Source organism: Entelurus aequoreus, linkage group LG22 (assembly GCF_033978785.1).
Source record: "Entelurus aequoreus isolate RoL-2023_Sb linkage group LG22, RoL_Eaeq_v1.1, whole genome shotgun sequence".
NCBI lineage: Eukaryota > Metazoa > Chordata > Actinopteri > Syngnathiformes > Syngnathidae > Entelurus > Entelurus aequoreus.
In genome coordinates, this window is record NC_084752.1 from 7,653,423 (window position 1) to 7,676,449 (window position 23,027).

The window sequence follows — 23,027 nt, forward strand, 5'->3', positions numbered from 1 at the left end:
AGGTAGCCCGTAAGGACCAGATGAGTAGCCCGCTGGCCTGTTCTAAAAATAGCTCAAATAGCAGCACTTACCAGTGAGCTGCCTCTATTTTTTAAATTTTATTTATTTACTAGCAAGCTGGTCTCGCTTTGCCCGACATTTTTAATTCTAAGAGAGACAAAACTCAAATAGAATTTGAAAATCCATGAAAATATTTGAAAGACTAGGTCTTCACTTGTTTAAATAAAAAATTTTTTTTTTTTACTTTGCTTCTTATAACTTTCAGAAAGACAATTTTAGAGAAAAAAATACAACCTTAAAAATTATTTTAGGATTTTTAAACACATATACCTTTTTACCTTTTAAATTCCTTCCTCTTATTTCCTGACAATTTAAATCAATGTTCAAGTAATTTATTTTAATTATTATTGTAAAGAATAATAAATACATTTTAATTTAATTCTTCATTTTAGCTTCTGTTTTTTCGACGAAGAATATTTGTGAAATATTTCTTCAAACTTATCATGATTAAAATTCAAAAAAAATATTCTGGCAAATCTAGAAAATCTGTAGAATCAAATTTAAATCTTATTTCAAAGTCTTTTGAATTTCTTTTAAAATTTTTGTTCTGGAAAATCTAGAAGAAATAATGATTTGTCTTTGTTAGAAATATAGCTTGGTCCAATTTGTTATATATTCTAACAAAGTGTAGATTTGATTTTAACCTATTTAAAACATGTCATCAAAATTCTAAAATTAATCTTAATCAGGAAAAATTACTAATGATGTTCCATAAATTCTTTTTTAAATTTTTTCAAAAAGATTTGAATTAGCTAGTTTTTCTCTTCTTTTTTTCGGTTGAATTTTGAATTTTAAAGAGTTGAAATTGAAGATAAACTATGTTTCAAAATGTAATTGTCATTTTTTTCGTGTTTTCTCCTCTTTTAAACCGTTCAATTAAGTGTAAATATCATTAATTATTAATAATAACATAGAGTTAAAGGTAAATTGAGCAAATTGGCTATTTCTGGCAATTTATTTAAGTGTGTATCAAACTGGTAGCCCTTCGCATTAATCAGTACCCAAGAAGTAGCTCTTGGTTTCAAAAAGGTTGGTGACCCCTGCTCTAAGGCGTACCATTTTGCTCAGAGAGGAGCAAATATTCCCTGTACAATATATTCATTGTTCAGGGTATTGCCTTAATGCACCTCCACAGCAAAATCATAGCTGCCACAGCCTGAAAATCAGTTATTTTTACATGAAAACAAATTAATGTATTGTAGCCTCCCGAAGAAGTCACACAAAGTCTGACGCTATTTTTAACTTTAGTTGCTAATCCTATAACAACCAGCCCAATTCAAACAGGTTTTATTTACCTTTTGTGCACATGCTTATGTCTTCGTGCTTCCCCGGACACACAACACTTTCTCATTCTATGCCAATCCCCTTTTAGGCACGGACGGTGTGTTTGTAAACATGGGAAAAATTAACATCAAATCAAACAACAATTGAAAATAGAGCACAATGATATACAATGAAGATATATGGTAATACTAATTAATAATACAGATTTGTTTTTAAATGTATTCATAATTTTTTTTAGCTTTCTTAAGGGAAATCAAATCATAGCAAATTACTGGTATGCAAAATATTTGTAAACATGGGAAAAATGAACATCAAATCAAACAATTGAAAATAGAGCAAAATGATATAATATAAAAATATATGGTAATACTAATTAATAACACAGATTTGTGTTTAAATGTATTCATACATTTTTTTTTTAGCTTTTTTAAGGAAATCATATCATTATAGCACATTACCGGTATGCAAAATATTTGAAGTCATGGTGTATTTTGGCAATCTGTGGGAAACCCTGTCAGATTTTGCAGTAATTTGCTTGGTCGCTGGGATTACAAAGCCATGATGTGGATGGTGTGACCTACATTCGATTTATTTGTACCATATTTAAATCAAAGTGAATTTTTAAAATGTATGTTGTTTTTGAATATTGTTTATTTGTATATTTTAGAATTGGCTGCAGGCCAGTAAAATAAAAAACTGCAAATGGCCCCATGGCTCGCACTTTTGGACACAGCTGCCTATTGTCACTCGAAGCCAGCACTGAAAAAGGCCTAAAAACAGTTACTAGTAATATTTTTACTATCATACATTTAACTAAAGCTTCTATTTTTCTGTGCATTTACCAAAAGTGCCTTTTTCAGGACATAGGTTGTGTATCACGTTATCACTGTGTTCCTTTCTTTCTTCAGGAAGACCAGCTCCATTGGAGATTAAACCACTGCCAGAATGGGAGGAGCCATGCACGCCGGTCCGCTCCCCCGTCACTCGGTCCTTCGCTCGGGAGTAAGTCATGTTAATAATGTTCGACCTTTTTAAAATTAAGAAAAATATATATATCCCTAGTGACAACAACCAAGGGTGTGTTCACATGTGTTGGACAACTTGTTATCTCAATGCCTTAAGCTTCACTACCAAGCTAGTAGTCATGACTACAGTATTGATGACTATCAAACTTTACTGTATATCTCCAACGAGTGGCCTCCTGTCTGATATGTGCCTCAATAGTCACTGCATTTATAATTGTCATAAATTATTTCATCTTTTCAATAATAGGGCTGTCTTTCATTTAGGATTTTCATAGTCCAATCTGATTCGTTAGATTTTGCCCACAGTCTCCCATCAGTCAAATACACTGCGATAAAAAAAAAAAAGGATAAATAAACAGATGATATGTAGTAATTAGGGATGTAACGGTACACAAAAATTTCGGTTCGGTACGTACCTCGGTTTAGAGGTCACGGTTCGGTTCATTTTCGGTACAGTAAGAAAACAACAAAATATACATTTTTGGGTTATTTATTTACCAAATTTGCAAAATCTTCCCCCAAAATTATTTTTCTTAGTGGAATATTTGATGTGAAGTAATGGGAACCGTGGATAGGTCAATAATTCATAATAACATTGATTTTGATTCAATATTATGTAGGGATGTCCGATAATATCGGCAGGCCGTGGCCGATAAATGCGTTAAAATGTAATATCGGAAATTATCGGTATCGTTTTTTTTATTATCTGTGTCGTTTTTTTGTTGTTTTTTTTTATTTTATTTTTTTTATTAAATCAACATAAAAAACACAAGATACACTTACAATTAGTGGACCAACCCAAAAAACCTCCCACCCCCATTTATTTCTGTTATCAATATTCTGGTTCCTACATTGTATATCAATATATATCAATACAGTCTGCAAGGGATACAGTCCGTAAGCACACATGATTGTGCGTGCTGCTGCTCCACTAATAGTACTAACCTTTAACAGTTAATTTTACTCATTTTCATTAATTACTAGTTTCTATGTAACTGTTTTTATATTGTTTTACTTTCTTTTTTATTCAAGAAAATGTTTTTAATTTAGTTATCTTATTATTATTTTTTTTTTTAAAAGTACCTTATCTTCACCATACATGGTTGTCCAAATTAGGCATAATAATGTGTTAATTCCACGACTGCATATATCGGTTGATATCGGTATCGGTTGATATCGGTATCGGTAATTAAAGAGTTGGACAATATCGGATATCGGCAAAAAGCCATTATCGGACATCCCTAATATTATGTTTTGAGCAATGACAGTTTGAAAGAAAAAAAACAGCTTTGTTTTATTAGTCAACATTGCAACTTTTTCTAAATTACATTTAACCTTTAAGCTTTTTTTATTTCACTTTTGTTATGTTTTTGTTTATTTTAATAGTGTTTTTAGAATGTGCCGTGGGCCTTTAAAACATTAGCTGTGGGCCGCAAATGGCCTCCGGGGCACACTTTTGACACCCCTGCTATAGATAATAAAAAATTTAATGTGATAAATCTATGGATAAAAAGCAGAGCCTGGCGACGCATGCGCGTTTATCATAACTCTCTCGCTCTCTCCGTCTCTGCCCCTCCCTCACCAATGCTGCTGCGCGCACAATTTGTTTTGTTTTTAACCCCTTCTTAACCCTGAACGTACATTGAAAATACACGCAACCCTAACTCAAAATGCCGGACATTTGAGGCATTTAAGAAACTCCGCCCTGACAGCTCCGCAAAAGAGGACATGTCCGGTGAAAAGAGGACGTATGGTCAGTCTATTGTAGCCCGTTAGCTGCTAGCATGCTGTGTGTTGTGCCTCGGTGTGCATTGTTTACACAACGTGCGTTACGCTACTTAATATGTCCGTGTGGAAACTCGTTCGGTACACCTCCGAACCGAACCGGAACCTCCGTACCGAAACGGTTTAATACAAATACACGTACCGTTACACCCCTAGTAGTAATATATACTGGCTGGTCATCCCCCACTCTCTGCCGTGACTATAAATAGTATATTTTGTCTATAAAATTGTGATAAGTACACCTCTGCATGACATTGTATCCATATTAAATAAACTCCATAAATATTTCAGATTGATCAGCAACATTAACTCAGGAACACAATATAAAAAACACTTTAACTGACAAAACAAAAATAGATTAAAAAAAATTGTGCAGATTTTTTACAAGTAAAAATGAGGATGAATCGCTCCAATGAGCACGTTTTTAAAGTGCACGGCTTTTCAAAGCAGGGTTTGAAGCTTGAATACCGTATTTTTCGGACTATAAATAGCTCCGGAGTATAAGTCGCACCGGCCGAAAATGCATAATAAAGAAGGAAAAAAACATATATAAGTCGCACTGGAGTATAAGTCACATTTTTTGGGGAAATGTATTTGATAAAAGCCAACACCAAGAATAGACATTTGAAAGGCAATTTAAAATAAATAAAGAATAGTGAACAACAGGCTGAATAAGAGTACGTTATATGAGGCATAAATAACCAACTGAGAAGGTGCCTGGTATGTTAACGTAACATATTATGGTAAGAGTCATTCAAATAACTATAACATATAGAACATGCTATACGTTTACCAAACAATCTGTCACTCCTAATCGCTAAATCCCATGAAATCTTATACGTCTAGTCTCTTACGTGAATGAGATAAATAATATTATTTGATATTTTACGGTAATGTGTTAATAATTTCACACATAAGTCGCTCCTGAGTATAAGTCGCACCCCCGGCCAAACTATGAAAAAAACTGCGACTTATAGTCCGAAAAATACGGTATATATTTTTTTTTACAGAACCACCCTATTAAGTGCCTTATACAGTCTGCAGTGAAATGACTAATGCCCCTGGTCACTATTTGAGGCAATACGGTATTTCTCCATGACATTGTTGTTTTTTTCACAGTTTAATCGAACAAAATCACGATATTAATTGGCACTTACACGGCTTGTAAAATTCTACTTAACACTTTCACAAACACTCATCCATGTCGGGAAGTGTTTTGTCCAGTGTGAACACACCCTTGTAAGAGGACACTAGTGTAGGCACTAACCCCTCCATGCATTAATGTAGTTGACTTTGTGACCACATCTCAACAGCGATGTTTGGGATCTCCCCCCATCGCTTACATAACACTCCACGCTTGTTCCCGGCTCAGCTTACCCGGGTTGAGGTGCATCTTATTTCTGTACGGGGTTGTTGCAGGGACTCTTGTGGTCGCCGTGGTTTGATGTCTTGTCTGTGTTATGTTATATGCCCAGCAGAGGAGTGTTTTCTTGGCCGTGTGTGTAAACATTGTGAATGCTGCTCAGTCTCTCTAGGTTCCCCATGCCCGCCAGACCCCCGTCAGTGCATAGCACCGCCTCCAGCACTGACTCCGAGGACAGTGATGAGAATTATGTAGCCATGCTCTCTAATATGAAGAACCAGTCAGATGAACCAGTATGTAACACACAACTATCCTCTGACCTAAGACCATTTATTTAATGTCATTTACTTGTCAACTGTTGTTAAACTGTGTGGTTTATTTATTTTAAATATAAATATATATATAAATTAAATATATTCAGATTTAGATTTGTATTATTTTTGTTTTAGGAAATATTTTAATTGGATATATTAGTAATAAATTAAAGGTTTCAAATATTCATTTGAATGTTAAATATATAACACTAATAACAGAAATACTAAAATATAGATCACAAAAATATATTTACAAATATTCACAGAAAATATTAACTATATATACACAAATAAACTTTTTTGATAAACTTATTTTTGCTCAAAAAGGTTCATTATGTCTTCTTATACATATACTTTTTCAAATTTTCTTGTAATCAGACCATATTTTTGGTATATTAGATCAGTGTTTTTCAACAATTATGTAATTTCACCTATTTGGGTTAAAAACATTTTTCGCAAACCAGTAATTATAGTCTGCAAATGATGTGTTGTTGTTGAGTGTCGGTGCTGTCTAGAGCTCGGCAGAGTAACCGTGTAATACTCTTCCATATCAGTAGGTGGCAGCCGGTAGCTAATTGCTTTGTAAATGTCAGAAACAGTGTGCAGGTAAAAAGGTGTCTTATGCGTAAACCAAAAATAAATAAAAGGTGAGTGCCCTTAAGAAAAGGCATTGAAGCTTAGGGAAGGCTATGCAGAACGAAACTAAAACTGAACTGGCTACAAAGTAAACAAAAACAGAATGCTGGACGACAGCAAAGACTTACTGTGGAGCAATGACAGCGTCCACAATGTACATCCGAACATGACATGACAATCAACAATGTCCCCCGCAAAGAAGGATAAAAACAACTGAAATATTCTTGATTGCTAAAACAAAGTAGATGCGGGAAATATCGCTCAAAGGAAGACATGAAACTGCTACAGGAAAATACCAAAAAAAGAGAAAAAGCCACCAAAATAGGAGCGCAAGACAAGAAGTAAAACACTACACACTGGAAAACAGCAAAAAAATGGCGTCATGTGATAGGTGGTGACAGTACACCTACTTTGAGACAAGAGCTTAATTGATGCATGCTTGGTTATGGTTTAAAGTCATATCCAACAATTGCGACAACGACTTTTTACTGTCAACTGAGTTTCGTTTTTTAATGATTTCTGCTGGTGGTGTGCCTCCGCATTTTTTCAACGCAAAAAATGTGCCTTGGCTCAAAAAAGGTTGAAAAACACTGTATTAGAAGGTAAACATTCCATCTAATATACCGAAAATATGGTCTTGATTACAAGAAAATTAGGAAAACTATTATTTTCATTGTATTTATTATAATATATTTTTCAAATATTAAATAATTACAGGTGTCAAATGAGTCACAGGACATAACTTCCCAGGATAAAATAACATACAAACAGCAGTATGTTCACTGCAATAGTAATCAAATCCACAACTCTTCTACTCCTTGCTCATCTCCCCAAACCCAACCAAGCTGCAGATGGACTCCTCCATTTTGTTTTTTTGTTCTCCTTCCTTTGCCATTTGCTCTTCCTGCTGTTCTGCAATCCTTTCTTCTCCGTTTTTGGGTTTTCTACTGTTTCCAGGTTTTTGTGTTCCGATAGGAGGAAAGGGGCTTCCAAGCTTACTCAAATCCTATCATGTATTGGGAGTGACGTATTGTGCAGCAGCTTGAGAAAACGAGGACAAACGTCGTATAAAGGTGTAGTAGGAGGGACCCCCCACGGTGTTACATTCTCTTAGTGGAGAATTTTGAAAAGTGCAGACCTGAACTAAAGTGAAAGTAGTAAAAAGGCACAAAAATGATGGCAATATATCAATACAGAGGAGCCAGTTTATGCTGGCGTCGACATAATCAAACCGGAAACCAGTCATTGCTTGCACATGGACTTGTAAAAGACAATAAGCGATAATAAAGGATTAAAAAAAATACGTATACAGTACAGGTCAAAAGTTTGGACACACCTTCTTATTCAATGCATTTTCTTTATTTTCATGACTATTTACATTGTAGATTGTCACATCAAACACATGTGGAGTTATGTACTTAACCTCTTAAGACCCAAGCTGTTTGTTTACATGCTTTTTTTTTATTTCTCTTTGCTATTTGGGCTTTTTGGACCCTAATTAGAATAAAAACTCAGAATAATCTTTTGATATGATGTACTTAGTCCATAAGTAACAAACGTGTACTTCATGTTTATCCATCCATCCATCCATTTTCTACCGCTTGTCCCTTTTCGGGGTCGCGGGGGTGTCACTATCTAGTGACATGCTAATTCTTATTTTTACACTTTTTTTTTTCTTCCAAATTCCATTGTATGTTATACTCTTCTGACACCACCAGATGGCAGTATAAGTGTCCCCGTAAGCGGCCATAAGACCCCAATTCAGTAGTGCACACAATTTTGGAAATAAGAGCTGAAAGGTGCTGTCCACGCATGTGGCCAATAAGCCTTAAACAAGAAAAGGTGAAATAACTGAAAATATTTTATATTCTAATTTCTTCAAAATATCTACCCTTTGCTCTGATTACAGCTTTGCACACTATTGGCATTCTCTCCATGAGCTTCAAGCACTCCTGTGAAGTGAAAACCATTTCAGGTGACTACCTCTTGAAGCTCATGGAGAGAATGCCAAGGGTGTGCAAATTAGTAATCAGAGCAAAGGGCGGCTATTTTGAAGAAACTAGAATATAAAACATGTTTTCAGTTATTTCACCTTTTTTTGTTAAGTACATAACTCCACATGTGTTCATTCATAGTTTTGATGTGACAATCTACAATGTAAATAGTCATGAAAATAAAGAGAACACATTGAATGAGAAGGTGTGTCCAAACTTTTGGCCTGTACTGTATATATTTCGACATGGTTTTCCTCCATTTGTGCATATTTGTATTTAGATTCCTCTGTTGTCATATATTTCATACTCTGATCCAACAGAGCTGCGACCGGTAGTTTCGTTGTATGTCTCGACAACAAACGCATACGAAAATCTTTCTCCCGAGTTTTTACTGCTGTGTAACTAGACAGGAGTTGTGTTGCTACTACTCAAGTACTGAGTAACTGATGAGTAACATGTTCGTTTAATGACGACGGCAACAAATAATGCACAAAAACATAAAAATAGCAATGAGCAAATTCAGAGCCAGGAATATCTCTTAAGCAACTAAAACAATAATATATATTAAATAATAATACATTAACATAAAAAAATTAAGGCAAATTGAGCCACAATAATTTAACAGCACCATAGGCTCAGTAGGCAGAGATTACAAAGGAAAATAACAAGTTAGCCTTTACGCAAACCATAAACTGATAGGTGTGGGCTGCACCTGGGAACACACTGATTGGTGTTTCTATGCATGGGTGTGTGTGTGTGTGTGTGTGTGTGTGTGTGTGTGTGCGTGTGTGTGTGTGTGTGTGTGTGTGTGTGTGTGTGTGTGTGTGTGTGTGTGTGTGTGTGTGTGTGTGTGTGTGTGTGTGTGTGTGTGTCTATGAGGCTGCAGTGCGTTAATAAATGTCCCCACACGATGTACATTTGACAGTGATTCATAGCAGGGAAGCTAACATCAGCCTACGGTGACAGCCAAAATATCTACTAATGTTACTTACCGCCATGTGTTTCCTCAAATTTGACGTTGAGTTCATGTAAGCTTAAGCTTGTTAATCATGTGACCGCCTGGCTGTGTTTGATTGGTGAAACGGAGTCAAACGTCACCAGTGACTGCATTTGATTGGTGAAACGCAGGCATGCTACTTTGAAGGTCTGTCTGACAGACCAAAACAAACAAAGCGTGCATTAACAGATCGATAAAAGTCAGTAGCGAGTAGCGAGCTGAATGTAGATAAATGGAGCGGTGTAAAAGTAGCATTTCTTCTCTATAAATATACTCAAGTAAAAGTAAAAGTATGTTGCATTAAAACTACTCTTAGAAGTACAAGTTATCCCAAAAGTTACTCAAGTAGATGTAACGGAGTAAATGTAGCGCGTTACTACCCACCTCTGGGAATATGTACTGTACTGCGCAATCTACTAATAAAAGTTTCAATCAATGGAATTGACTGTGTAAAGGATGATGTAAATGCAAGGCAACGTGGTAGAAATGATCTGGCTCACTCCCAAAATCGAATCACTTGTTTGTGATCTCTTTTTCCTGAAAGTTTCATCCAAAAGCTTCCTGAGTTATGTTGCTCACTAAGTTACCCCGACGACTTGATGAGTTGGCCCGCATTGCAGGCTTGTCAACACTGCATGGTTGTTAGTGTCCTTGCATAAATAGCCCAAACATTTGTGTATACTTTGTGTTGTTGAGACTTTTGATGTTGGATTTTGTTCTTCTTCACATTTCGGGCCCTGACTCTGTTTTGGAAGCTCGTTGTCAAATGTTAAAGCCTTTTCTTCAGGGAGCGCCGCACAATTGGACACACTTTCTTGCGTTGATGAGATATTTCATATTTTAACCCCTTTGTGAACTTTTCCAGCACTCGCCACTGACCTCCTTCCTGTGTTTTCACCGCTCAAGTTGCTTTTTTCCCCAAGCCTGAGTTCCTCATTTCCTCTTGCACTTTTGTTCCTGACCGTCTCTCTCCTCTTTCCTTTGCCACCGCTGCTACTACCTATCTTTCCTACTTTGCGTAGAGAGGAGTCCTTCTACTGCACTGTACCCATCACCCCTGTAAAGAGGGAGGTGGAGGAACTTGACAGCGTAGAGGAGGTGAGCAGGGTTGCCAGGTGTTAATCTTGCATGGCCCTGCAGTGCTGCGGTTATTATGAATATGATTATTAGTCTGGTTTTAGCTGCACTACACCACTTATTAGCATTTGTCACCATCCTGCTGTAGTTCTAATGACTCCACCTTACATGTAGTGAAACATTAACACCTACCTCTTGGTCCAAATGCATGAGTGTTGTCACAATATCAGACCAATTCCACAAAAGAAACTGCCTTGCAGTCTAATTCGATAAGCCGTCTAAAATGCAAACCTTTTAAAGACAGTTATAGTGGAACCTCTCAGGTGGATAACACATAATGGCTTTTTACCTATAATGGGACATATAATGAATCTGTTCCAGGGTCAAACTGTCAACATCATAAAACTGTTATTGACTGTACAACATTATTAATTGCCATATACGTTTTAAAAAAAGTTAAAACACCACATAATAAAACAAATGATTGTTTTTATAAAATCACATTGATAATGTGCAATGTCAGGGAAATTGGGTAACATGATGCCTTACGCTTTTTTCGACTGTTATGCAAGTAATAAACTAACTGTAGTCAAATAATAAATTAAATAAATATATATTATTCTTATTGATAAATAGAATAATAAATTAAGTAAACTTAATTACATGTATTTTATTTTGTACATTGTTCTAAACTACAATCAAATTAAACTACTCACCCTTTGACAATGCATGGGAAGGCGATTCAACATGATGCATCACACTTTAACTGTTATACAAGTGTAAAAACAAGTCAACCACTGCATTAAATGTATTTAATACAATATATTTATGCTGTACGCTGTATTAAAGGAAATGACTTAATACACTGTATAAAATATATTTATTTAATGTGTATTTAATGTATTTACTTAATACTGTATAAAATGTATGTAATGTGTATTTAATGTATTTACTTATACACTGTATTAAATGTATTAATACACTGTATTAAATGTATTCATACACTGTATTAAATGTATTAATACACTGTATTAAATGTATTCATACACTGTATTAAATGTATTAATATACTTTATTAAATGTATTCATACACTGTATTAAATGTATTAATACACTTTATTAAATGTGTTAATACACTGTATCAATGTGTTAATACACGGTATTAAATGTATTAATACACGGTATTAAATGTATTAATACACTGTATTAAATGTATTAATACACTGTATTAAATGTATTAATACACTGTATTAAATGTATTAATACACTGTATTAAATGTATTAATACACTGTAATAAATGTATTTACTTATTACACTGTATTAAATATATATATAAAGACAATGTAGTAATTGTAGTTAATACAATGAATTACATGTATTTAATACACTAGATTACATTTATTTAATGCAGCGGGTAACTGTAATAAATTGGGAAAAATGTAAAAATAAAAAACGAAAAATTTGAAATTAATTATTGAAAATAAATCAAATAAAGTATTCAATTTTATTTAATTGAATACATTGTCCAAAACTATGATAACAAAAACAAAAAAAACTACTGACTTTTTGATGATTCCTGGTGTAGTGTTTATGTAGAGGGAAGTGGCTTTCATCCATCTCGCTTAATAACCATTTATTTTTATTTTTATTGTAAAAATGAGTTAAGAGCGGTTGGTAGTAAAGCGTAAAAACAATAGTGTGTGAATCTTTGGACACCTAACGATTTGATTTCGATTCCTGTGGCGATGATTCGATTCAGAATTGATTCTCGATTCAAACCAATTCTCGCAATGTAATATGTGGTGTAATACTTACAACGAAAACTTTTCAAAACAAGTTACAGGTTAGAAAATCCCCATGTGGCCTAAAAACATATTTTTTAAATGTAGTCTTAAAAAATCCAATCATTTAAGTTTTTCTTTTTCTTTTTTTTTTTTTAATCGATTTTTGAAAATGATAAATCTATAGAATAAGGATGAACAAGAATCGGGATTCGGATGTGAAAGTAAGTTAACCACAATTTTTTCACCAAAATAAAAGTTATGAGTTAGGTGTTTGACTTTAGAGGTTCCACTGTACTGAGTGTAATTTGGCTTGTTGTTATGGTGACAGCACAACTTGACTTGGTTCCAACACTGCAGCAGTCCAGCGCTCCTCTCCTGTCACTGACACCTTGTTTTTGTCTGGCGACTGTAGAACACAAAGCTGGGCGCTCCGATGACCGTGGATGGTGGGAGTAGTCCCATGGTGAAGCCAAAGGGAGACAAACAGGTGGAGTACCTGGATTTGGATCTGGACTCCGGCAAGTCTACTCCACCTCGGAAGGTAGGACCGGACTCTTTTCAGATTGGCACACACCACAACTTTTTCACCTCCGATCCAACCCCAGTACCTGAATTAGGCCAATACAAATCCCATACCACAGCTGTTATATAGGCAGGGCTTCTTCTTGGCGTGTAGTGTTACTATGACAACAAATAGGCTAGGGATGCAATTATTACGTTGATTGGATAAAAAATTCTGCTGCTTTGATTAAGTCATAAAGTTATAATCCGGGTCGCATTGGAGTGCCCTGAATCTTAAATAAATACAAAAGCAGCGGAATGTTTTTATTTATCTGTTTTTATTAATGTGAAACTTCAATGTAGATAATCATTTATTACAAAAAAGGTTATGAAGCTAAGAAATATTTGTTTATTTCAACTGTTCCCTAAAATCAGCCTCAAGGCTATAGAGCAGACCTGGGCAAATTAAGAGCCGTTAAGCTTTTCAATCTGGCCCGCCGGATATTCCCAAACACATTTTTTAGATCTTAAAGATCAGGGGCCGTACTTATCAAGCTTCTCAGAATTACTCCTAAGAAGTCTGCTAAGAGTTGACTTAAGAGTAAATAAATTCTTCGCTGAAAGCTGCACTTAAAAGTTAGTTATCAAGCGTCTTACTCACACTTTCAGCGAAGTGTAGGACTGAATCTTAAGTGTCACACTCAGAGCTGAATTACGACATTACTATGTGCCGTAAACGGAATTTTAGGTGACGTCATTTCTGTGTCCATAGAAATGACCAATCACGGAAGGGAATCCGTTGTCTAAGAATAAAGAAATATCTTGGAAATATTGAAGTGGACAATGGGAGTGTATATTTTGACAATAAACTACAAAATAATACAAAACAAACTAGTCCCCGCCGGCACTCACGCTACCGCTCCCTCTCTTCTATCGCCCACACACTCACTGACGTCACTCACCTCACGGCCACACACATACGCTACTGTCATAACATTTTCTTTCCAATTCATTAATTAGGCAACTCATTTGAAACTGGTGTGGGTGGCTCTATATATACTAGCCCACTGCAGCCACATGCAGAAATCAACAAAGAATCGAAAAGTATTAAATCTGTGACAAAAATAATACCCGCTCTGTCTAAACGATACCGTTTGATCAGCTGCTTGTCATAAAAAAACAACAACATTGTTCCGTTCCCTGAACGTTCGCGCACGTCTCTCTCGCCTCAGTGCCATCCCCTGCTGGCAACTCCTAACCACTTAAGACACCTCTGAAGGTCTCTTAAATATCGTGGAGAGTAGGAGTGATTCTTAGACTTAAGAACGTTGATAAAAAGCTTTTATTCTTAAGTTTGAGAGTAGGACTAAATTTCGCAAATTCTCAGGACTTAAGTGTAAAATGGCACTCTAAGAAGCTTGATAAGTACGGCCCCAGAACTGTAGCTGCCATTATGATGTGCAGTGATGTTTTCTAATGACCGTAAGTCTTCAACTATACTAAGTAGGGATGTCCGATAATGGCTTTTTGCCGATATCCAATATGCCGATATTGTCCAACTCTTTAATTACCGATACCGATATCAACCGATACCGATATCAACCGATATATACAGTCGTGGAATTAACACATTATTATGCCTAATTTGGACAACCAGGTATGGTGAAGATAAGGTACTTTTTAAAAAAATGAATCAAATAAAATAAGATAAATAAATTAAAAACATTTTATTGAACATTTTATTGAATAAAAAAGAAAGTAAAACAATATAAAAACAGTTACATAGAAACTAGTAATTAATGAAAATTTGTAAAATTAACTGTTAAAGGTTAGTACTATTAGTGGACCAGCAGCATGCACAATCATGTGTGCTTACGGACTGTATCCCTTGCAGACTGTATTGATATATATTGATATATAATGTAGGAAGCAGAATATTAATAACAGAAAGAAACAACCCTTTTGTGTGAATGAGTGTAAATGGGGGTGGGAGGTTTTTTGGGTTGGTGCACTAATTGTAAGTGTATCTTGTGTTTTTTATGTGGATTTAATTTAAAAAAAAAAAACTAAAAAAAAACAAACGATACTGATAATAAAAAAAACGATACCGATAATTTCCGATATTACATTTTAACGCATTTATCGGCCGATAATATTGGCAGACCGATATTATCGGACATCTCTAATACTAAGTATTTCAATGGTTGGAATCTGCACTTTTGCATGATATACTAGTTACTATGGTAATCTAATTAGTTACTATGGTCATCTAATTAGTTACTATGGTCATCTAATTAGTTACTATGGTCATCTAATTAGTTACTATGGTCATCTAATTAGTTACTATGGTCATCTAAGTCACAGCTGCTCAGACGAGGCACCAAGCAGTGTGTTAAAGTACCAATGATAGTCACACACACACTAGGTGTGGTGAAATGTGTCCTCTGCATTTGACCCATCCCCATGTTCACCCCCTGGGAGGTGAGGGGAGCAGTGAGCATCAGCGGTGGCCGCGCCCGGGAATCATTTTTGGTGATTAAACCCCCAATTCCAACCCTTGATGCTGAGTGCCAAGCAGGGAGGTAATGGGTCCCATTTTTATAGTCTTTGGTATGACTCGGCCGGGGTTTGAACTCACAACCTACCGATCTCAGGGCGGACTGAGTAGGTTAAGTGTGGGTTGGGAGCGTTTCCACCGAGTGTTTCCAGAGCGGCCAGCCTGAAATGTGGGTGGACAGACGCGGAAGGAGATGTTTACAACAAAGTTCTAAAGCTTAGTGATGTATCAGATTGTAGGTGTTTTTTTGTGTTCATATTTTGCTGTGTTTTGTTTTCTGTTTGTTGCGTTTCGCTTGATTGTAAAATGTCAATCGAGAGGGGGTGTGATGTTCGTATGTTGTCAATATTCAGTGTTTTATCCTTCATGGTTAATATTGTAAAACCCACATTCTTTATTTTCATGTACATTCTGGGTGTCTCACTAAGTCAAAAAATTAAAAATTCCATTCCGTTTTTTAAGGCGGTCTGTCATAACGTTTTTAGCATTCAATCAGACTTCATTGTGAGGTTTTGTATTAGTGGTCCTAAAAATCAGATATACCGGCCCCCATACACATTTTTTTTCTCTAAATTTGGCCCCCGAGTCAAAATAATTGCCCAGGCCTGGTATAGTGTTTTATCCGGTTACTGGATTAATGGAACAATCTCATAGATGACTTGATTCCTCCAATAATCCATAGCTACAGCCCTAAAACAGGCATTACATCACTAACTCGGCTTTTATTTTGGCGTAACCAAGATGGTTCGGGGAAATGTATCAGAGTAAAAGTATCATTTTTTTGTAGGAAATGTAGTGGAGTAAAAGTGAAAGTTGTCAGTAAAGTACAGATATGTCAAATGTAGACATACAATGAGACCGGGCTTTCTGCTCCGCCGCTCCCAATCTGTGGAACGCTCTCCCTGACCACCTGAGGGCACTACAGACTGTGGATGCCTTTTAAAAAAGGCTTAAAAACCCTTCTTTTTAAAAAAGCCTTTTTTTTTTACTTATATGCATACTAGTTCTAGCTATTAGGCTGTTGTAGTTTTTATTTGTATTTATTTTTATTATCTTTTTTTTTTTAAATACACTATAGCACTTTTAAGTTGTTTGCTCAATGTAAAGTGCTTTTTACAAATAAAATGTACTATTATTATTATTATTATTATTATGTATACTCAAGTACAGTAATGAAGTATTTGTACTGTCCAACACTGCTTCACTGTAAAAGCTGACTTTTTTAACGGCTTTGATACGATTTTAGAAAGTTGCCTGGTTTACCATCAGATTTCACACTGCCGGATTATGTTCGTAGGAATCCTTTTGTGGTAGATCTATTGTTACTGCTGTGATGCTGTCATTGTCAGGCCTAAAAAGCAGGGGCGTCCCGATGCCACCTTTTCACTTCCCATACGCTAATGATATTGGAGGCTTGAGTATTGGTCGATACCAATATTCATTCGGTACAATATCAGCTAATATAAGCTAATAAGTTATAAGTAGGGATGTCCGATAATGGCTTTTTGCCGATATCCGATATGCCGATATTGTCCAACTCTTTAATTACCGATACCGATATCAACCGATGCCGATATCAACCGATATATACAGTCGTGGAATTAACACATTATTATGCCTAATTTGGACAACCGGGTATGGTGAAGATAAGGTACTTTTTAAAAAAATGAATCAAATAAAATAAGATAAATAAATTAAAAACATTTTCTTGAATAAAAAAGAAAGTAAAACAATATAAAAACAGTTACATAGAAACTAGTAATTAATGAAAATTTGTAAAATTAACTGTTAAAGGTTAGTACTATTAGTGGACCAGCAGCACGCACAATCATGTGTGCTTACGGACTGTATCCCTTGCAGACTGTATTGATATATATTGATATATAATGTAGGAAGCAGAATATTAATAACAGAAAGAAACAACCCTTTTGTGTGAATGAGTGTAAATGAGGGAGGGAGGTTTTTTGGGTTGGTGCACTAATTGTAAGTGTATCTTGTGTTTTTTATGTGGATTTAATAAAAAAAATAAAAAATAAAAAAAACGATACCGATAATAAAAAAACCGATACCGATAATTTCCGATATTACATTTTAACGCATATATCGGCCGATAATATCGGCCTGCCGATATTATCATCAGTTCTGACATCTCTACTGATGACATCTATTAAACAGACAAAGAAGCAAGGAATCAAACAGAGACAGAATAAAATTGAGCTCAATTGAGGAGTAACGTCTGGGCTGTACTCTTATACAGTCTCCCACCACGCTCTGACGAAAGATTGTACGCCTCCTCTTTTTACTCATTTTCATTAATTACTAATTTCTATGTAACTGTTTTTATATTGTTTTACTTTCTTTTTCATTCAAGAAAATGTTTTTAATTTATTTATTTTATTTTATTTTATTTTTTAAAAAGGACCTTATCTTCACCATACTTGGTTGTCCAAATTAGGCATAATAATGTGTTAATTCCACGACTGTATATATCGGTATCGGTTGATATCCGTATCGGTAATTAAGAGTTGGACAATATCGGATATCGGCAAAAAAGCCATTATCGGACATCCCTACTTGTGAGTGTTGATGACACGACTTTGCAACAGTTGATATTCTAGTTTCAAGCATGTTTTACTCAATATAGCTCTTAAAATCTCAGCAACAAGCTGTAATATCTTACTGAGATCATTTAGGACCAAAACACTTAAAACAAGTAAAACACTCTAACATAAAATCTGCTTAGTGAGAAGAATTATCTTGTCAGACAGAAAATAAGCAAATATCACCCTTATTTGAGATATTTAATTGTACTTAGATTTCAGTTTTTGCAGTGTGCTTCCTCTCCGTTTTGTAGATCTCGGGTCAAGACAAAATCTTCCTGTAGGATTACAATACATCAAAGAAACCGACACCTTCATGTCGCTTCCCATCCTACACAGTGGAGTTTTACAAGCCTTTTGCTTAGGGATGATGTTTGATAAGAAATTATCGAGTTTGAGCCCTTATCGAACCGGTTCTCTTATCGAATCCAGATAGGTTGTTGTATATGGAAAAAAACACAATAATTGGTTTAACAAAAGCTCACTTTTATTTTATAAGAAAAAAATAAAATAAATAAATAAATATTGACTGTTACCCCCCTAAAAAAATTCTATATATTGACTGTTGTTACCCAAAGTATATTAAGTGGGATTTTTCAGAAAAACAAATATATACAGTAACACAAAAACAACCTGTCTCTGTGATCACTGTAGGTGTATAAATAATAATGTAGTGTTAAATAAAATCAGTCCCTTGGGCACAAAGCTGAAAATAATACAGCTCTCCAAAAAGTGCACTTCTGCTGCTATTGGAACATACTAACTACACACACTGTGACACTAAGAACACCACAGTCATCAATCAACAATTCTTCTTCCAAAAAATTATTTCTATGGTGGATATACACGACTGGCAGCCATTTTAAGTCCTCAAAACATCCATTGAATCCAATCGTTTTTCAATAAACATCTTAGTATCAAATGTAACCACTTTCCACCTTAATATTGAGTTACATAAACAAGTTAAACAGTTTACTTACAGACTTATCTTTTCCAAGGCTTGTTAGAGCTAACACAACTTGTCTACTTCTCAATTGTCTCATAAACTGAACTGACATCGCCCAAACTAATGACGCGTAGTATTTTCATATCGCCACAAGATGTCAGTAAGAGTCTACAATCAAATGGGCATAATATTGCCGTCCCACAGGGCATTTCCTGTGGGACGGGATTCGTTCCCAGGGATTCGAATAAAGAACCAACTCTTTTTCTTTACTATAGTGGCCTCGATAACGGGAACCGGTTCTCAAAAAGGGATTCGAGTCCATGCAATCGGTTCTTTTCTTGTCGAACAACCGGTTTGGAACATCATCCCTAGTGATAACTCAAGATACAATTATTCTGACCGTGAAGCTCTCTCGTGATTGAAGGCCGTATAAGTCAACTTTGATTCCTTCCTGCCTAGATGAAGAGCAACGGATCCGGCGTGGCGGCGTCGGACGAGCGCGTGGACTACGTGGTCGTGGACCAGCAACGGACGCAAGCCCTCAAGAGCACCCGCGAGGCGTGGAACGACGGCCGCCAATCCACAGAGACGGACACGACCTCCAAAGGAAGCAAGTGACCCAGACCCGTGACACCCCCGCCGAACCTCCGAACCACTTCTGTACTCCAGTCTCCGGCGCTCCGTCGCCACTCCACCCTCTTTGTAGTTCGCACTGCTGGCAGGTTTTTTTTATGGAATAAGCAGCAGGTGGACTGGACTTGTTTTTTTCTGTAGGGGGGGGGGGGGTGCTTAAGAGACTTTCATAGGACCACCACCAAGTCGACATTTCCTGAAATAAATCCTTAAACAAGACCACCAACCTTTTACTAGTTAGCACGTGTAGCTTGCAGGCTCACCTTTTCTCATCACCACTTATATCTTGACGACGGCAGAAAGTGATTGTGACTTTTTTTTGTTTTTTTTGTTCCCCCCCTCCCCCCCTCAACGTAGAACAAAAAGAAAGACAGAACTTGCAGGTGTTCACAAGTGTTTCAAGTCTGGAGTTCCGGAAAAAAAAAAAAATAATAAAAAAAAGTGTTATGTAAATATCAAACCCGGAGTTGGTTCGTACGGATTATTTAGCACGTGGGACTGGAAGGTGTGCGGATTCTGCAGGGTAGAATCCTGCTCCGGTCTCCATCCAGCGCGTTACTGTGAGCTTTCAAGAAGGCTTTTTCTACAAGTTATGCAAAGCTATCAAACTTTAAAGGCAGAATGAGAGAGAGAGAGAGAGAGAGAGAGAGAGTGATGAAATCAGGTACTTTTTTTTTCTTCTTTTTTTTTTTAAGAATGCTTACTAAGTGTACAACTCACAATCTAATTTATTTCTCAGTCTGGTCAGTTTGTTTCACGACTTCCATCAATTTTTTGGGGGGGGGGGGGTCTTTGCATCTTTTGCCTTACTAACCTGTGAATTCCCACCCGGAACGTTCCCATATTACATGTACTGTCATCGCTGTATATATTTTTCTTTTGTTTAGTTTATTTTGCCATGGATTTAGATTCAAATGTATCATTTTTTGACAACGTGCCTACTAAAGTCATCTACTTTACACTTTTTTTTTTCTTTTTTTTTGCAGTTTCTGCAAAAATGGACTATCTTTTTTTTTTTTTTAATCATGAGAGAAAATGTAAAAGTGGACTAAATAAAATCCCTAAACCTCGGTGTGTGTTTTCCTGTGCAACTTCCATCGATAACCACAACCGATATTAACCTAGGTCGGAGTGTAAAAAGTGGTTTTCACTGAGGGCCACATTGCAGTTATGTTTGGCCCCAGAGGGCCGCTTCTAACAGTGAATATTATTACACAATTTTTTAATGCATTTTTTAGTAGATTTTTAAAAAACTAATGTAAAAAAAAAGTATGGTAAATTGCAATAATTTCACCTCAAAATGGATTGTATATTTTATTTATAAATGTATATAATATATCAGTATATACTGTATAATATTCTGTATATATATTATGTCAATTTTACATATATATGTTATATTTTTTATCGCTATATTTAGTCTATTTATACCTGCATTGTCCTTTCTATCCTTACATTTTTCCATCATTGTAACTGAGCTACTGTGTGGAACAATTTCCCTTGTGGATCATTAAAGTTTGTCTAAGTGTATATTACTGTAAATGGAAAAACAATACTGCTGTCTTTATGGTAAAAAAAAAAAAAAAAAGGCAGCTCCGTTGCCAGAATTTTTGTTTTTTTACTGTAAATAAAAAAACCTGCAATTTTACAGTAAAAATTTGGCACCTGAGCTGCCAGTGTTTTTTTTTTTTTTTTTAACCGCAAATCAACAAATGTAGATTTTTTTGATGTATTATTGTAAATGCCAAAACGGCACCACAGTTTATTTCAGTACAAAAAGTACTGGGTTTTTTTCATTTAGAGAAAAATGCTGTAAAAAGCACAGTAAACTTCACAATTTAATTAAGAAGTCTATTGCTGCTTTTACATTGCACAATTTGATGGGTAAATTGCTTTGAAATGATTTATTTCCATTCAAAAAATGCTTTGAATGTTTGATAACATATTTTTGCATCGCTAGACAATATTTAAGTAAACATCAATTTGACTTGAATCATCATTTTCTCCCAAAATAGAAGGAAATAATACATTTAGTGAGAAAAGTTACAGCACTTTATTGATGCATATTAATTTAAGGGCCAAATAAAATGAGGTGGCGGGCCACATCTGGCCCCCGGGCCTTGAGTTTGACACCTGTGACCGAGGTGGTTACAGTTACTCACAATTACGATTTTTTCCTTTTTTTAATTTTTTTATCTCGACTTTTTATTTATTTATTTTTTTTAATTGGGCTGTCAATTTTTTTTTTGTAAATCAGATTAATCATATTTTGGAATTTGAATTCCACCATCCATTTTCTACCGCTTGTCCCGAATTAAACATGATTAATCACACCTGCTTTCATTTATTCAGCCTTTTTTTTTTTTTTTTTTTAATGCTAGCACTAATGCTAACAGTCCTAAAGAAAGCTAAGCTCAGTGGCAACTTTCCTACGCCAGCATCCTGTTTGAAGCCGAGCAACTTTTTGTGAGTAGTGTATGAATCCAAACATTTATTTTTACACATTTAGATCAAAAGATAAGTGTTAATCATCCTGTATCGCTCTTAGCATTAGCTAATAACCGCTAGCTCTTTGTGGCGAAGCTAAGCTAATTAGTATATACATTGATTGATTTAACGCACTCATTTAAAAAAAATAAAACTTTATTTAGAACTAATTCAAGCCTGCTAACTAGTAGCTCTCTAGATAGACTAAATACTCGATGGATATAGTTGACATATTGTGGTAGAAAATAGCAAATATTTTCTCTTGTTGATACCGCCTAGCCTGTGAATGCTAACTAAATAGATTTACACAATTTACCAAGTCCATAGTGGATATAACATAATAGTGTGAGAGTCCAGTCCATAGTGGATCTAACATAATAGTGTGAGAGTCCAGTCCATAGTGGATCTAACATACTATTGTGAGAGTGCAGTCCATAGTGGATCTAACATAATAGTGTGAGAGTCCAGTCCATAGTGGATCTAACATAATAGTGTGAGAGTCCAGTCCATAGTGGATCTAACATAACAGTGTGAGAGTCCAGTCCATAGTGGATCTAACATAATAGTGTGAGAGTCCAGTCCATAGTGGATCTAACATAATAGTGTGAGAGTCCAGTCCATAGTGGATCTAACATAATAGTGTGAGAGTCCAGTCCATAGTGGATCTAACATACTATTGTGAGAGTGCAGTCCATAGTGGATCTAACATAATAGTGTGAGAGTCCAGTCCATAGTGGATCTAACATAATAGTGTGAGAGTCCAGTCCATAGTGGATCTAACATAACAGTGTGAGAGTCCAGTCCATAGTGGATCTAACATAATAGTGTGAGAGTCCAGTCCATAGTGGATCTAACGTAATATTGTGAGAGTCCAGTCCATACTGGATCTAACATCATAGTGTGAGAGTCCAGTCCATAGTGGATCTAACATAATAGTGTGAGAGTCCAGTCCATAGTGGATCTAACATAATAGTGTGAGAGTC

General features: G+C 35.6%; 1 protein-coding gene across 1 annotated transcript in view; it reads left to right on the forward strand.

Moving 5' to 3' along the window:
- LOC133639874 (GRB2-associated-binding protein 1-like) overlaps positions 1-20,613 on the forward strand; it is a 122,227-nt gene extending 101,614 nt beyond the window's left edge. Inside the window, exons 12-15 of the mRNA XM_062033538.1 lie at positions 2,253-2,346; positions 5,681-5,810; positions 12,733-12,861; positions 19,384-20,613. Coding sequence (XP_061889522.1) covers positions 2,253-2,346; positions 5,681-5,810; positions 12,733-12,861; positions 19,384-19,542 — 512 coding nt within the window. The 3' untranslated portion in view covers positions 19,543-20,613. The remainder of the gene's footprint in view (positions 1-2,252; positions 2,347-5,680; positions 5,811-12,732; positions 12,862-19,383) is intronic.
- Positions 20,614-23,027: the final 2,414 nt, after the last annotated feature.